This window comes from Orcinus orca, chromosome 9 (assembly GCF_937001465.1).
Source record: "Orcinus orca chromosome 9, mOrcOrc1.1, whole genome shotgun sequence".
NCBI lineage: Eukaryota > Metazoa > Chordata > Mammalia > Artiodactyla > Delphinidae > Orcinus > Orcinus orca.
The window spans coordinates 7,430,665-7,448,498 of NC_064567.1; the positions used below are offsets into that span (position 1 = coordinate 7,430,665).

The window sequence follows — 17,834 nt, forward strand, 5'->3', positions numbered from 1 at the left end:
CAAAAAGGCTCACCTGCTTCTGACAAGCGTGGTTAATAGATTAAACTGACTGTGCATGTGTTTTCATGAGGATAACAGGGAATTTGCATTACAGAGCAATACCTGAAGCCACACAAAGAATCGTGAGACAGGCAATACCACGGGGTCGGAGGGGCCAGTTATGAGCATCTATGGAAGGAAGGCATCCTTCACCTGAGTCCTATGTGCTGCTCCGTCTGGCCTCTGAGACGCTGCAAGAGTTCATGCAGAAAGAACAAAGAGGCGGCAGTAAAAGAGAGGATGGGAGTAAATTAAGAACTGAGTTTTATTCAAGATATTATTAAAGAAGTTATTTAAAAAATGGTCCAATAGATTCACTGGTATGCCTGATATTGTGAATAAATACATCTTGAGATCTTCTCCCAAGTAACTTTCCAAAGGATGTCATTTCCTCTCTTTTCCTGATCCTGGTTAGTGTAAAGAGGGTGGAGAAGTTTTAACATGAAGTACAGAGAATTGAAACCCAGGAACCAAGACTCACTATCGAGCCACTTCTGCAACGATTTTCCAAATGGAATTTTGATGCCAGTGGTTGCATCTTTTTCTCTCCCTCCAGAGTCTGCCGCCTGGGAAGCAGTGGTGCAGGTCAAGTTCTAGTTGACACATCCTCTTCCTCTTGAGGAGTCCCTTAGCCTTCATGGCCCCCAGCTCTACTCATTTGCATTGTGGTAAATCAGGGCCATTGCCTAATCCCTACTCAGACAGTAGCCAATAATCAAAATACTGGCTGATGAGAGATTTGCAGGTAAGGGCATTTTCAATTTCTTAGGAGAAGCTGGAGGAATGAAAACCCTCTGAGACTCAGAAAGGGTATTTCTGGCTTCTAGGCAAATGTGTGTGGGAGAAATTCTCAGGTGGGAGAGGTTGACTGGAGATCCTTAAAATAGACCACTCAAGGCTTGGAGGGTAAGGTTAGCTGCTGATGACCATGACAACCACAAAAGAGAACTGGCTTTCATCTTTGGTCAGCAGGTAGACTGATAAGGAAGCAGACACCTTATAGTCCAGCTTGGTCATCGAGATTCTAAGGAAATGAACAAAGAGCTGTGGTCCCAAGGATTTGGTAGGGATTTATCAGGTGAAGAGGTGGAACAAGGGCATTCAAGCAACCACTGAGTGGCAGAGGGCGTGGGCTTGGGGTGTGTGTGTGTGTGTGTACGTGCACGTGTGTGAGTGTGTGTGCGTGTGTGCTGTGCCCACGGTGGTGGTGTTGAGCTGTAGGTTCTGGGAAATGGATGTGTGTTTGAGGAGCAGAGGTGAACAGATGACGAGTTGCGAGATCGGGTGGTCAGAAGATTAATTTGAAAATTAAAACAGACTTTTTAACAACACCGTGCGTGTTGGGAATTCAAATCTTTGATCAGGCAAGAAAGTTAACAGTAGTTGTAAATCACTCCCTTGCTTAAGAATCTGTCACGGCTTCTTGTTGACCACAGGATTAGCAGTCTCTAATTCAAGTCTCTCCACCCTGAGGCCCCTTTGCTCATCTCTACCTTTTCCCATTCAGTCCCAGCTAACTGCCCCCTGCCTCCACCAGATGCTTTATTCTAAAACACATCCCACTCTCATCGCATGTGTGTTTCCCTGATGAAAATGCCCTACTATTCAAACGTACCCAGCCCAAGCGTCCTTCCTGCTGGATCATCCCTTGTGAGTGCACCTCACACTGATACGTACCGTTTCTGAAATCAGGCATCCCCAAAGACTGCTTATGGAGTGTGAATCAGTGCAAACTGAAAAAAAAATTATCAAGAGCCTCATAAATGATCATATTCCACAGAGAGTTCTCAAAGGACTAATAAAAAAATCTGAAAAGCTATTCACCCTGTGAGCAGTCAATAAAATGCAAATTAAATCAAATTAGATTAATATTCAGATAATACTTTCCATCTCTTAATTTGGCAATGGAAAAATGCTGATGCTTGGAGCTGATGAGAGTGTTAGGAGTGTAATTTGGTAAAATCTTTGGCAGGACCCCTCTGGCAATGTGAATGAATTCTCCAGCTGATGGAGAATCCCACCTCTAGGAATTTATCATAAAGGAATGATGGATAAACAGAAGAATCTATTTATGTGTGTTCTTTGCAGCAATATTTTCATAGGGAAAAATTCAGATCTACTATCTAAATGTCCAATAACAGAGGTAAAGTAAAATAGTAAAACAGATAGTAAGTTCGGCTATAGCCATATACTGGAATATCATGCAGCCATTAAAATGATGGAACTCATTTAGTAAAGTGAAATATAACTGTTCTATTGTTAAGTGAAAAAACACTGGTTGAGAAGGAGTATGTATGATTTGATTTGGGGAGGCTCCCAAGACCAACCTCAGGTTCAATAATTCACTAGAAGGACTCACAGAACTCAGCAAAGCTGTTATACTCATGGTTACAGTTTAAAACAGGGGAAGGACATAGATTGAAATCAGTAATGGGAAAGGGCTCATAGCACAGTGTTCAGTGGAGACCTGCTGAAAGCTTCGAGCTGTCCCCTCCCAGTGGAGCTGGGAGAACAGTGCATATTTCTCCCAGCCACAATGTGTGATATTAAATATGGAATATTGCCAATCAGGGAGGTTCACCTGAGCTTTGGTGTCTAGAGTTTTTACTGGGGCTGGTCACACAGACATGCCTGACCACCCCTATGGCTGACCTTAGTCTCTAGCTCCTTCAAAGCTCAAGCCGATACCAAGTGACCCAAAGCCCCCACCCATGAATCTCATTCTTAGAACAGACTATCTGGCCCAAGGCTCGCAGGTCAAGAAAGGCACTCATCAGTCAGGATATTCCAAGAGCTTCGAAGTTACCTCCCAAGAACTCAACACAAAGGACCAAACCTATCTTTGGTCAAGGTTAATTCTTCCCTGCACAGGCCAGCCCCTAGCCCTTTTCCAAAAATGACCATGTTTGTCCAAGCATCTACATTTAGTAGAGTGTTTATATAACAGACACAGCAACAGCATCCGTATGAATACGCCTAATATTTGGAGAAGCCACTGTGGTGTAGGAAAAGATTTAAATAAACAACTAGTCCATTCTATAAAGCCATTACACACATTTTTATAATTCTGTATTAATTTGATTCCTCAATTTCTCCCTTCACCTACAGCTAATTGTACCTTATGATAAACTGTGCAGAACTATTGAGCATAGAAATTAGCTGATGGCTCGCAAAATCCAGTTCTTCCTCAGGTCAGTAATTCTCCATCAGTATTGCATCCCAAGGAGGTTTTAACTCAGGCTCCCAATATATTTGATTACCATTATTAGTATTATCATAAAACTTATCTACCTAAGGTAGTTGAATCTCAGCAACAACGCCAGTGTCATACCAGATCACGCATATTATGGTCATGGCACAATTCAACTTCATGACAGAACGAATACAGGGGTGTTTGCTATGCCTTCCCAACAGAACTGGCCCTTGTGCATTGCTATGGGCTGAATTGTGTCCCCTAGAGAGATATATTGAAGTTCTAACTCCTGGTACCTGTGAACATGACCTGATTTGGAAATAGGGTCATTGTGCATGAATTAGGTAAGGTGACGTCATACTGGCGTAGAGAGGTCCCCATCCAATACGACCGATGTCCTCATAAGAAGAGAGGAGACACGGTCAGAGAAGAGGGCCACGTGAAGACCAGCCAGGCAGAGATTAGAGAGATGCAGGGGCAAGTCAAGGACAGCCTGGGACCACCAGAAGCTTGAACAGGAAGGCAGGTTCTTCCCTAGAGCCTTTAGAGAGAGGGCGTGGCCCTGCCAACACTTCAAACTTCTCGCCTTCAGAACTGTGAGAGAATACATTCCTGTTGTTTAAAGACATCCAGGTTTGTAGTAATTTGTTGAGGCAGCTGTAGGAACCTAACACACCCATTTGTCAGATATTATTAGAGAGGCATCATGATGACAGGCCAGGGTTCAGTTATTTCCGGGTTCCAGGTCAGCTGGGGACACAGCCAGACACCCTGTCTCAGCTCGCAGGCTTGTACTCAGACTGGTTTCCACTGTGTGCTGGTATGTAGCAGGGCCCACCTCCCTCCTCTGGTGAGGACGTGGGCGGTGTTCAGAACAGTTCTGATCCCTGCTAACTGTGCTGAAGAATACATCTTATTCTGATCTGTTCCTGGGGAGAGGGCAGTCACAGTGCATTGATGTAAATTACCAGAGGGTTTCTGTGGGTCTGGAGGTCCACAGGAGTCCCATGGATGTGCCCTTGATTCTCAGCGTCTAGAGTGGAGGGTCATTGCCCCATGGTTACTTCATCCTCTGTTGGAAGTAAAACAGTCAAGAGACCTCGCTGGGGAACAAGTCCTTTCCCAGCACTGGGATCTCACAGTATCGCACGTTATTTGCTGAGTTTAGCCCACCCACTTCACCAAAGCTTCCTTATCTTTCATGCTAACCTTCATCACCTGCCTGCCTCCTGGAAGAGAATTCCCTTGAATCTGCTTATTCTAGTGAATATATTTTTTTCCACTGACTGCTACTCCTCATTAAAAGTGAGTTCAGCTTGTCCCACAGGGCCTAGGCCAGCATCCGTCTCTCCAAAAGCCCCTTTTTTGTCTCGTGGGCTGTGTTTAATCCACCGTGCATGTGGTCACCCTTGTGTACTAATGACCTGAGTGCAGTTAGAATAGATGTTTTGACCCGAAATGTTGGGTCCCCCATTCTAGGGTGAGAGGAGTGGTGGTCCCACCTAGATGCAATTTAGTCTGACGCCATAGAGTCTCCCACAGCCTTTCTCTTCTCAGGGTGGGGCCGTTCCCCAGGGGAATTCACACCCACCATGTGACGCTTACTGCTTCAACCCCATCAGAAATCCATTGTCTTTTCCTATTCTGCTTGATAGCTTTCTACCCAGAAAACAAGGGCGAAATGTACATATGCATGGCACACTGTGTCGTGTCAGGTATGAAGCTGCTATGCTATAACCAGGGACCTTTCTACGCATTTAATCATCCAGATTTACAGTTACACAGCTATCACTTAACTGAGGGCTGTACACTGCGACGTCCGATGGCCGTGTGGGGAGTAGTTCTTGGAAATTCCTTTCCAAGTGATATCCTCTGTAGTAGATGCAGGGCTAGTCCTGGCCCCGGATCAGTATTCAAGGAAGAGTGAGCGCTCACGTGCGTGAGGCTGGGACACATGGTGGGGACCTCCCCTGGGCCCTGACGTTATGGTTCATGCGGATGAAGGAGGGAGGCGGAGAGAAGGCACAGGACCACAACGGTCAGGCTAAAGCTTCTCTGTGGGACTCTGATGCAACCCAGTCGAGGGCAGGGCTTGAAGACCTGAGCCCTTGGCAAATGCCCTCTCCCAAGGGCATGAATCAAAATGGTTACCCTAAAGGTGGTAAAAACAGGAAATAAGACTAAATTTTTAAAAGTTTGAACTAATATGTGAGGGCAGTGGCCCCAAAGTGTAGCTGTGATGTCCCTGTGACTCCCCGCCCCACCTTTGCAGAGCTGACGTCATAGACCACAGTTGGTTTTGTTAAGGGGACTCGTCCCATGGAGCTTCTGCTAGTGATTATGTCTGGACGCGGCCAGCGCAGCAATCCATATACTTCCAAGTAATCTTGTCAAACGAGCCAATGTCTGCTATTTGTTCCTTCTCCTCAATTGTCCCTGAAAACAGCTGTCTTCTTGAGAAGAATAAATATTTCCCCCCAAATCAATCACATAATACAGTACAAGTGTCAAGGCAAGTCATTCTGATTCAGAATCAATTCAGCTAATATCTGCTTTACTCTATTTGCTGGTTTCATGTTAAGATGATTCATATTACGTCATTTTTCTTTCCCACGTGTCCCGGACTTGTATTTTATAACACCAGCCGGGGACACCAATTAAACTTTAGAGTTCACTCCTGCAGTGCTTAAGCTGAGATTTGTAATGACATGCCTGGCAGTACTCAATATATCTCCTGCACTTGTAATGATTTAAAGGGAACACCATGGTTACTGCTTGGAATCAAAGCGAATGGACTCTGTAAATTTAATTTAGAGGAGTTATAACATGATCACCCAGAAATATATTATAGAATCTTGCTGTATTTTTGACAAAGCCCCGGGTGTGCTTCTAGCAAGATCTGGGATTTAACCAGGAATGTTTTCTTTACAGTGAGTACAGAATAGGGACACCTGCCCATTGGCCCAGCTTCAGAACTAGCACTTGACCAGCAGAAGTGCTGTTCTGGTTCCGCTCGACACGAGTACAGACCTTATTCTGTCCAAGAAGGAGAAGTCAGGCTGGGGGAGGAGTCATCCGCAGGTAGGTCCAGGTTGGGCGCCTTCTCGGAAAGCGCACGCGGGGCAGCGAGGCGGCATCTTCCATTCACGTCCTTGCAAAGCGGTTGGTGTCTGTTCATCTGCAGAACCGGAGGGCAGACCCTTTATCCCTGAGTTTCCTTCAGTTCCGCAATACAAGGAAAGTAATTGCATTTAAAAGAACAGAAATGCTCTGCTGTCGCTCCCCTTTCTCATTGCCTTTGTTCATCCACTAATATTTATCGATTGATTGAATTAGCGGTTATGTTTCCTGACGTCCACTCATGGGTCAGCCCTTTGCAGTCGAGATTTAACTGTGCTGCCCTGCGACGGGATGCTTGCCCTCCCGGCCCCTCTCTCTCCCCACCCAGGCTCCACGGGGCTGAGAGTCAAGCCGATGATAATCTACAGAATAAGGTTTTTTATCATCATTCATCCATGCAAGGTGTCTCATGTTTTATTTATTTTCACCCCATCCTCACTCCCATTTCCTTCATTACCATTCCACAGGTAACGACTATCATATTTTGCTTCGCATGTAACATATATTTTATAGAAGGATGTTAAGTACATATGCATATCCTTAATTATTCATGGATCCTTGCAAATGTTTTGTTGCTCTGTATGTTTTTAATGTTAATAAATTCCATTGCTTTATGAATCTAATTTTGTTTCTTACCTTTTCACTCTGTACTATATTTTTAAGATATATGATTTTAAGATTGCTGTGTATGTATCTAGTTGGTGACTTCCCACGGCTATACAGCATTCTGAGTGTGTTCCACCTTGTTCTAAATAACGACTTGACAGATACTTCAGACGCTGACAACTCCTGGCTACTACAAACCCTTCAAGAGTTCACTCCTGGCTTCAAAGTTTCCACCTAGTCCTGCTGTACTAGATCTTAGGGAGTAAGCTCTTATTTAGCCTTTTTATATCTTTCACGACTTAGAAGCTTGCCCTTATGTTCCATTTTAGCTATTGCCTTCCTAGACCTAAGAATTTCATCTTCCAACTTTCCAACAAAATAAGTTCATTTTCATCATCTTGGCCTTTTTCATCTCTGCCACATCTGAATTTACATTTTATAACTTGGATTTCTATATTTAGAAGAAATGACTAACTTTCTCATGCTTTGGTTCCAGGGACTTAAAAAAATGTCGGCTTCATTCCTTTGGTGAAGACTTCGCATACGTGTTTATTTATCTGTGCCAAGAGGTTTCACTCACCCTGTACCCAGAGGATGAATTAAGACGAATGGAATGATAATGCAAATGCAGGGGGAAAAAACCCCCGAAAACCAACCTTGCATTCTCTTCCTGGCAAACTGCTTTGAGCTGCGGTCCTTTGCAGGCGTGTTGGCGTGTTTGTGGGAGGGGAACGGTTGCTGGTAGAAAGGAATCTTCCATGGAAGGGATTATTTAGCCCAGGTTTCTCTGAACTCATGGACTTCAGAGTGACCAGGGCAAGATGTGCATATGTTAATGATGACTCTCATAATACTTGCTCTCAAGAGTTAGCTTTCAAACATAGGTTCTTTGGGGAGGACAGAAACTCTTTTTCAAAAAATAATAACACAATTGTTTCCTCTTTTCTGTCTTCTGGCTGGTAAGTCCATCCAGCCATGTCATCACCAACAAAGAGTAAAATTGGATGTTTTCTTCAAGGTACCTCTCCCCCCGCTGTTCTCCCTCCGACCCCTTCTCTGCTTCTCTACTCCCCATTCATTGAAAAGATGCTGCTTCTGCAGAATCAAATCGCTGTCTTCCTGGAGCTTACTGATCTTGGTGTCCACATGGCTGACGGCAGGGAGACTGGGAAAGGGAGGAAGCACGTGGTGCTCAGATGCTTTCGCTGCAGACGGTAACTCCTGAACTGGCCGGCTCATCCTTTGAAAATTCGTTTGTTATGAACTTTTACAAGCGCTGATTTTCTTTTCTCGGGGGACTTTGTGACATTCTCCCCACACCTGTTGGATCACACTTGCAAAGCAGAATCCCGACAAAGAACCTCAGGGCACAACGTCTTCTAAACAGACTTCAGAGTTATTTCTATTGATTGGCTTTGGGAATCGCTGAAGCACAGAGAGGTTGGGCTTTTCACTGGAATTCACACTTATTTGGAGTACATTTCAATGCTTCACTGAAAGTTGATTAGCAGGAAATGGCTTCCCAACGGTAACTGAAGACTAGAAAATGGGACTAAGAACTAAGAACTGCAGCCCTTAATGCACAGGAGTGCATTCAGAAAGATCTGCATCTCCAGACACGTTGTAAATTCCTGTTACCTAGTTCACTGGCCTGGATCTATTTGTCCATTACCCAGCGTTACTCCCTCATCCCAAATTGGGCTCAGAATATACTCTGGACATCATGGAGCTCCAACCATAATTTACCAAGCTGTGTGTAAACTAATCCAAAACCTGAAGCCAATATCCATTAAGCCACTTAAAGAAAAATGGGGTGCAGGGAGGAGCTTGCGGCAAATGGAGGTTAACGATGGGCACATCCATACGAGACCTGTCTTTGCGGAGCGACCAGTTCGCCACAGCTTTTGGAAAGATTATATTCCAAAGAGATGTGTACTTCAGTGCCTGAAACTTTCTTTGCTGAAGGTTGAAAATAGCTTCTAAGAGAATCAGGTGGAACAAAACACAAAGAATCGCTTTTAGGATAATTAAAACTATTTTGGACTTTTTTATTTATCAATCCAGTTTCTAATATAAGTTTAGTTAAATGAAAGACATTCACAAAGAATAGTAGGCATACATACATGATTTCCTTCTTTCATTCTAGTTTACATGCTGTTGCTTTCAGAGAGCAGAATTTCGTGTTATTTCACAGGGATGGAAGCCTAACTGACTTTACAGAAAGAATATCAGCCCAGCTTTTCACAACCCTAACCTCTGCAGTTCACCATGCTCACTGAAAAAACAAACAAACAAAAAGAAACCTGACAAGACAAAAAGTAGAATCAGTGACACTGAGACCTGTTTCTTGGCCTACCAGATGGGAGGCGTCTCCACGTTTCCATGACCATCTCAGGGTCCAGCAGTTGCTGAAAAAAAATTGAGACTCGGAAAGTGGTGCAGCCCCTCTAAGTAGACCTGCTCTTAAAGCACATTTTCATCTGGAAAATAAACTCGTAAGTGCCTGCTGGGTATTAATACCCGTGTGCCCAGGTATCTTTATTACCTTTTGCTAGTCTTTGCTCCATGGGAGATAACCAACTTTTCAACACGGTTTCCCTGTTTCACGGATAATGAGTTTCACGAACCACTTGTATCCAAAAAATACTGCTGTGAAATAAATTTAAAGTTTCCAACATCATCATGCAGGGTGTGTGTAGTGTAGGCACAGGGCCATGGGGCTACGTGAAACAGTCACATTTGCTTTTCAATGTTGTCTTATTTATAATCATACTGGGGCGTGTGTAAGCGACAAGTCACACCCAGGTGGGAACTTAGGGTTTTATACATGTGGCGTTTTGATTTCTCTGGCCTTTGGCTGTGTTGCATCTCCCAGTGTTGACGGATTAGCTCCCTGGCAGTCTACCTGACTTATAATCTAGTAATTGTACAGCAATGCTTCACGTCTCTACACTCCTGGACATGGATGCGTGGTTTCTTTGGATGTGACTTACAACCACGAGCTGGAAACTAAGTCTTCCCGTAGGTCCACTGACTTTGGCCTTTATATTTGGCTTTCAAAGCGTCCACAGCCAAGAATCCACGGCACCGCACCATGGTCTCAGGAAGTGGATAAAACAGCTCTGCCTTACACATGGGGCGAAAAGGAACAGACGTTCAGCGAGCGGGCCAAGGTTACAGAGCACGTCAGGGAGAGAGAAAGGGTCAGCTCTAGGGATCACCTCTCACCAAAACATCATTTTAGAAACGGCACCTATCGTGTTTTAGCCCAGATCACTTAGAAACACTATTGGTTTCTCATCTATTTCAGGATGAGGTGGGACTAGCAATTTAGACCTATTTTTGGCTGGCTCATCGGATTTCAATTTACTAATTGTTGCCTTTCTTTTTGAAAACTGCTTGGCAGGATGGTGAAAAGGAAAAAAAAAGTATTAAGAGGTTCCAATCAGGTGCTAATCATTAGTTTGGAGGTGTGAGACATCAAGGGACCATGAAAACGTTTACACCAAAAGAGAAAGGACAGGGCGAAAAAGAACGTGTGGAAGAACAGAAAAGTACAGATCCTGTTATAGAAGGAACTGATAGTTTCATCCCGACACTACACTGACACTGCATTTTCCTAACGGTAGCTGTTAGCTCTTCCTTTGGAGCTTTCTATGGTCTGTGTCTTTGTGCCCAGCTCTCAGTGCCATCTGGTGGCTGCCCCACAGATGTTCAACGACAACGTTAAGATCCACTCTCGGGCTCACGCCAACTCTCTTTCCTGTGCCTCTGAAATCCTGCTCCTCTTAGTAAAGGATGCTGATTTGTCAAACACGGAGCAACAGGAAATTTTCCAATAAAGGCTCTCAAACTCTTATCCCCAGATCCTCAATAAAATCTCTCACACAACAGGTCTCTCTCTCACAAGTTTTTTTTTTCTTTTCTTTTTTGAGCAGATGTTTGAAAGCCACAAGGGAAATGTTGTCTTATATACTATGAAGGGCCAGAGAAGAACTTAAGAATATAACCTCTTACCTCCTGAGCTAGCATCCTTGGGCTCAAGGGAGTACATTGAGAGCGCAGATGGGGACTGATTTTGCATTCATTTGAAGACCCCAATCCTAGCAACTCAAAACAGAGATGCTTGCTGTATACACGGAGGATGTTTCCTGCACAAACAACCCGAAATCAACTGTCAGCTTCTCCTGCAACTTGAAAACCACCTCTTATTTAAAGAAAACTTTTTGTTTTTGTTCTGATTCTTTTATTATTTAAAGGGACTACCACTAGCCTCTTTGTGCTTGATTGGTAAGGTATCGGGTTATAAGACACCAGGCTTTTGCAGGATATGACTGACAAAGCAGGACTGGGCCCTGAGCTTGGGTCATAATGTCATGGCTGCCTGGGGAGCTGGAAAAAAGAGCTGTCTTCTTTTCTGCACATAAAACAAAATTATTTAGCATTTAAGAAGGTACTGTATGTGGCCTTCACAAATAACTTTAGGAACTTGGGTGAAGACTGCAGTCCCAAAGAGAAGATGTCCAGCACGTATTCGGCCCTTTACTTCATTACTAATACCTCATCCACTTTTTCTGTGTCCTGTCCGTTGCCTGGGCTGTAACCGCCTTCAGGGCAGAGGCCGTGTCATGCGTCTGTAAATCTCAAATGATGCTGAGGTGGGAGAAACACGGGTCCCCGCGGTCACCCCGGTGCCCTAGGTTTGAAAATCTGGGGAGAAGTGTTAGGTTTTATTTTTCACTTTTTATGGCAGGAAAAAGAAAAGAAGACAGAGAAGAGAAAGGGTGAGAACATTTCAGTATAAGGGGCTATGTTTGACTGTTTTAATTTCTTAATCATTTTGGAAAGAAAGGGAAAGTGCTCAGACAATGTATAAAGAATAAAGCTCTCATGGTAAATGCAATAAATAATAAATTTCCACCTGGTGCTATTTGTTAAGTGCAAAAGTAATACCTATCAAACAGGTATTAAGAAATCAGAAACATTTTAAGACATAATGTTTAAAATTTGCTCTTTCATTTTGAAAATATATAAATGAATCCCTTAATGGTAGTCATCTTGGTCAAATAAATAACCTTTATTTTCAATATGTCATTTGTAAATGTTATGTTGTTCTAATATTTGGTCATTAATAAATGCTTTTCATGGTAAATGCATTTTATGGAAGGATGATCAAGACCTTTTTAAATAAAGGGTGGTTATGACAGTGCCCGAGGTCAGCAACTGTAAAAGGGCGCTAGGATTCTCTTTTGTTTTATGACCTTCACTTGAATGTGAATTAACTGGTCCACTGTCTCCTTTTGTCAGGCACTGGTGCCATGTGCAGCTCTGGATAACATTTTCCATCACTCAAGAAACTGAGGTCCTCCAATAAGTCAGGCATCCCGAGTACCCTGAATATATAACCCCAATGAGCTAGAATTTCCATTTTCTCCAGGCAGGCCAACAGAACAGTAACATCAGTACCTTTTTACCCTCATCTCACCTCCTTCCAGGGGGAGAAAGAAAAAAGGGCTATTTAATTCCTCAAAATGCTGGAGTCTAAAAAAAATTTTTGAGGTACTTATTAAGTATAACAGCCTGAACTATAAGGTTCATAAATGGTAGTCATTCTAGAAATGACTTTTGTGTCACCTTCTTTTAAAATAAATAAATGAAATTATTTTTTGGATCCTCCAGTAGGAGCATTGTCCCACCTGCCTACACACACAGTCGATTATTTTTAAATAAATAGTTACTTGCTGGAATTAGTTGATGAAGGTTCCTGATTAAACTGAGGTCTGCTTAACCAGACATGTCCATTCTCTGAGAGGCAATCATCAGTTACCAGGTTGTGATGAACCTGAGATTCAAATGGATCTGCCAAAGAAGGCCCCTGAATCATGGCAGCGTGTCTGTTTAGGATGGAACAATACATGGAAGTAGATGAGTTAAAATACGGCAGCGTTTTCCACATGATTCCAGAGTAACAGCAATAACAAAACTACCAGTCACAACTTGGCTTTATTTTGGTTCATCCATTCAGAGGACACTGTCTGCTAGGATCTTGTACCGGGGCTTAAAGACTAGAGATTTAAAGCAAAATAAGAAGACCAACATAATTTATGCATTTACTAGGAAGTATCCATACTCTTGCTACCAACTATAAAAGAAACAGAGCAGACAAGTCTTAACATCTGGCTCTAATTCCCCACTGAGGTGCTTACACACACATACAAGCTAACCCAATATGTTGTAGGTAAAGCAGAGGGAAAATTTTTTTGTAACAGCTGGTCACCAGGTATCGTAGCTGATAGTTACAGACACTGGATGGGGCTAAGACTGCAGACGTGGAACAGTATTATCTTGCAGACTCTGATGAAATATAAAACCAACGATCCCAACAGGAAACTGCTTCCTCGGTTCTGAGAGCTGCTCTCGGTTGTACTGATCACGTTGTCACACAAGAGGGGCCACACCCCCTCTTCCTCCAGCTGTTTCTGGTGGGAACTCTCAGAGAGCTGCACAGACTGAGGTCTCTTTGAGAACTGTCAAATCATAGGTTCTCTCTGCCCCATCTCTCCTTTTCCAATTCACAGGACACCGAAAGAAATATTACGTGAACACGAACTAGTTACTACAGTAGCCCGTTAGAGGCTGACTCTATGTAAAAGGAAGAAAACGCTGGAAGTCATGTATACTGCGCATCAGCTTTTCTCAAGAAAAAATATCCCCATTCTAAGGGCTCTGAAAAATGTAGGAAGCTTGCCCTGTTACCATGGGTTTTTAGAACACCTCTAAACACACACAAAATAAGACAGGTAGTACCTACAAGTTTCAACCACTGCTTAAACTCTAAAAGCATTTTTTGTATTATTTTGTTTTGATACAGAAGGGGAAACTCAGCTATAAAGAAATATCAGAAAGTATTTCTTGTGGCCGTCAGTCTCAGGAGTTTTCTGTCGCTTGCCTCCCCCAACTTGTGCTAATATTTGTAGGATGTGCTCAGGAGTACGAAGTAGGGTGCTTCTGTCCCTTGCCCTCCTCCCCAGTCACTCCCCCTGCCCTCATCCCATCACCAAAGAGCCGCCCCTCAAATGAGCCATTCCTTTTTGCTTTCGTCAATGGTCTCTGTGAAGTTGGGGTCGTTGCTCATGATGGCGGCGTCCGCACTCTCTGCCGACTCTGCTCCCTTGGCCTCGTTGGTGTGGTAGGTGCCCTTGTGACGGAACATGTACCGGATAAGGAAGACCAAGGTGCAGAGGATGGTGAAGATTACCACGGCAATGACCCCTGGTGGAGACAGCAGAGGGACTAGAGGTTAACCAAATCCTGTATATCACGCCAACACTTTTCCCCTGCTTCACCATCGTTCCCTCAAGTGCCGCCCTCTCCCATTCGAGACACAGAACCCCAAAACGACAACAACAATGTGGGCTAACAACGCTGCCTGCCATACCAGTAAACAAAGGATGTTGCAGCAGTCAGCCACTAGAGCTGCCCCAGGTGGGGAGCCCTGAGGGAACTCAGGGTGAGAAAGTGCAGGATACTGGCCTCAGAGAGCTGAGGTGCCTGTCAAAGGAATGATTTCAGTGAGCCCAGACTCTTGCATCTCCCCATAAATGGAAAAGCGCTAAATTCCTTAACTTGAGATGTCTGTTTTTCTTTAATGAATAGTAATCTTTTGATGTTCCGACTACCTGGTCTTTGTTGCAAAAACTCCTCTGTATCCTGGCTCCCCCCTGTCTCTTTGAAGCAGCCCCTCAGAGTTATCTGAGATGCTGTGTCCTGAGCTTAAGTCCTCAGTTTTGTCCACTGAATAAGACATAATTCTCAACATCTAGGCTGTGCATTTTTTTTCAGTCAACAGCAACAACAAAAACTAACAGAACTGAAAGGAGATTTAGACCAAATCACAATTATATTTGGAGATTTCAACATTCTTCTCTTAGTAATGATAGAACAATTAAACAGAAAATCAGTAAGAATTTAGAAGACCTCAAAAACACTATTAACAAACTTGATCTAAGGAAGCAATACCAATCCTACACATATGTTTGGAAATAGAGGAGAAGGATATACCACTCAACTCATTTTATGAGGCCAGCATTATACTGACACTAAAACCAGACAAACACATTATAGGAAAAGAAAATGATGGAGCCATATACCTTCTTAATAAAATTTTAGCATCGAACCCAGCAGTAGGTAGAAAATAATATATTATGACAAAGTGGTGTTAATTCTAGGAATGTAAGATTGATTTAATATTAAAAAATTAAGCAGTATAATTTACCACATTAAACAAATAAAGGAGAAAAACCATATGATCATCTTAACAGATGCACAAAAGCATACGACAAACTTCAATACCCATTCATCATGAAGCCTGTCAGGAAACTATCAAGAGAAAGACACTTTTCAACCCGATAAAGGGCATCTCTGAGAAATCTACAGCTAATATTGTATTTAACAGTGAAAGATTAAACATATTCCCCCTAAGGCAAGACTGTCAGGTCTCAACACCTTTATCCATGATTGTACTGAAAGCCCTAGACAGTGCAATAAAGCAAGAAAAAGAAATAAAAAAGTGTACAGATTGGGAAGAAGTAAGAACACTATTCTCAGGTGATGGGATTGTCTATGAAGAAAATTCTAAGGAATATACAGAAAAAGGTTGTTAGAACTAACAATAAATTTAGCAAAGTGAAATTTGTATTTTTTACATATTAGCAAGAAACACTTGGAAATGAAAGTAATAAAATAATGCCATTTATAACAGAACAAATTGAACACAGATGTTCTAGACTGTACACTGAAAATCATAAAACCTTGCTGAGAGAAACTAAAGGAAACCTGAATAAATGGATGAATATACCATACTTCAAGGTCAATATTGTTAAGATGTTCATTTATAGATCTAATGCAATCCTAATGAAAATCAGAGTGAACTTTTTTTTGGTAGAAATGTATAAGCTGCTTCTGAATTTTATATGGCAGTGCAAAGGACTCAGAAGAGTAAAAATGATTTTGAAAAAAAAAAAAGAAATGATTGTAGCAGTTACACTGCTTATTTCAAGACTTACTATAAAGATACAACAATAAAATAAGCATGGTATTGGCCAAAGAAAGACATAGATCAACAAAACGGAATAGAAAACCCGGAAAAAAGACACACACATATGCAGCCAACTGACTTTTGACAAAAGTGCCATGGAAATTAAATTGGAAAAAAATAGAGACTTTTCAAGAAGCGATCTTGGAATAACTAGATATTCATTTGGCAAATAATAACTTTGACTTTTAACTCATAATATATATAGGTGTGAACTCAAAGTGATTATAGACTGAAAAATAAAAATGAAAACTAAAAAACTTCTAGGAGAAAACATAGGAGAAGATCTTCACAACCTTGGGGTAGGCAGATTTTTTAGAAAGAATTGAAATAATCACAAACTATAAAAAGGTTAGAAAAATTGGACTTTATCAAAATTAAAATCTCCTGCTTTTCAAAAAAATACCACTAAGAAAATGAAAAGGCAAGTCACAGACTAGGAGAAAATGTTCACAATACATATGTCTGAGAAAGGAGTTGTATCCAGAATGTAAGAAGAACTCTTACAACTCAATAGCAGGAAGTCAAAAAAGTCTAATTAAAAGATGGGATAAAAAGAAACGAAATTGAGCTATTTGTAATGAGGTGGATAGACCTAGAGTCTGTCATACAGAGTGAAGTAAGTCAGAAAGAGAAAGATAAATACCGTATGCTAACAAGTATATATGGAATTGAAGAAAAAAAATATATCATGAAGAACCTAGGGGTAAGACAGGAATAAAGACACAGACCTACTAGAGAATGGACTTGAGGACATGGGGAGGGGGAAGGGTAAGCCGTGACAAAGCGAGAGAGAGGCATAGACATATATACACTACCAAACGTAAGGTAGACAGCTAGTGGGAAGCAGCCTCATAGCACAGGGAGATCAGCTCGGTGCTTTGTGACCACCTAGAGGGGTGGGATAGGGAGGGTGGGAGGGAGGGAGACGCAAGAGGGAAGAGATATGGGAACATATGTATATGTATAACTGATTCACTTTGTTATAAAGCAGAAACTAACACACCATTGTAAAGCAATTATACTCCAATAAAGATGTAAAAAAAAAAAGAAAAAAAAAGATGGGAAAGATTTAAACAGACACTTCACAAAAGATTTGCAAGTGGCAATAAGCACATGAGAAGATGCTTGACATTACTAGTCATCAGATAACTACACATTAAAACCACAATGAGTTACCATTACGCATCTACTAGATGGGTACAATGAAAAAGAATGACAATACCAAGTGTTGGTAAGATTGTGAAGCAACTTGATCTCTCAAATATTGCTTATGGGAGTGTAAAATGGTTCAACCATTTTGGAAAACTATATGGGAATTTCTTATAAAGTTAAATATCTTCTTTCTATAATCCAGCAATTGCACTCCTAGGGATTACCAAAGAGAAACAAAAACTTTTGTTCACACAAGACTTGGACAAGAATATTCATAGCAGCTTTATCTTCAAAATAGCCCAAATCTGGAAACAAACCAAACACCTGTCAACAGGTGAGTAGATAAAACAAATTATAATACCTTCATACAATGGAATACAACTTGGCAATAAAAATTAACAGACCACTGGTACATACAGCAATGTGGATAGATCTCAAAAATGTTATGTCAGGACTTCCCTGGTGGTGCAGTGGTTAAGAATCCGCCTGCCAATGCAGGAGACACGGGTTTGAGCCCTGGCCCGGGAAGATCCCACATGCCGCGGAGCAACTAGCCCGTGTGCCACAACTACTGAAGCCCGCGCGCCTAGAGCCTGAGCTCCACAACAGAAGCCACCGCAATGAGAA

General features: G+C 42.2%; 1 protein-coding gene across 2 annotated transcripts in view; it reads right to left on the reverse strand.

Annotated features, from left to right (window-relative positions):
• Positions 1-9,882: 9,882 nt before the first annotated feature.
• The window catches only part of CNTNAP2 (contactin associated protein 2), a 2,019,732-nt gene continuing 2,011,780 nt past the window's right edge, over positions 9,883-17,834 (reverse strand). For both annotated transcript variants that reach the window (XM_049714704.1, XM_049714703.1), the window contains exon 25: positions 9,883-14,230. In XM_049714704.1, the coding sequence (XP_049570661.1) occupies positions 14,031-14,230 (200 nt within the window). In that variant the 3' untranslated portion in view covers positions 9,883-14,030. The remainder of the gene's footprint in view (positions 14,231-17,834) is intronic.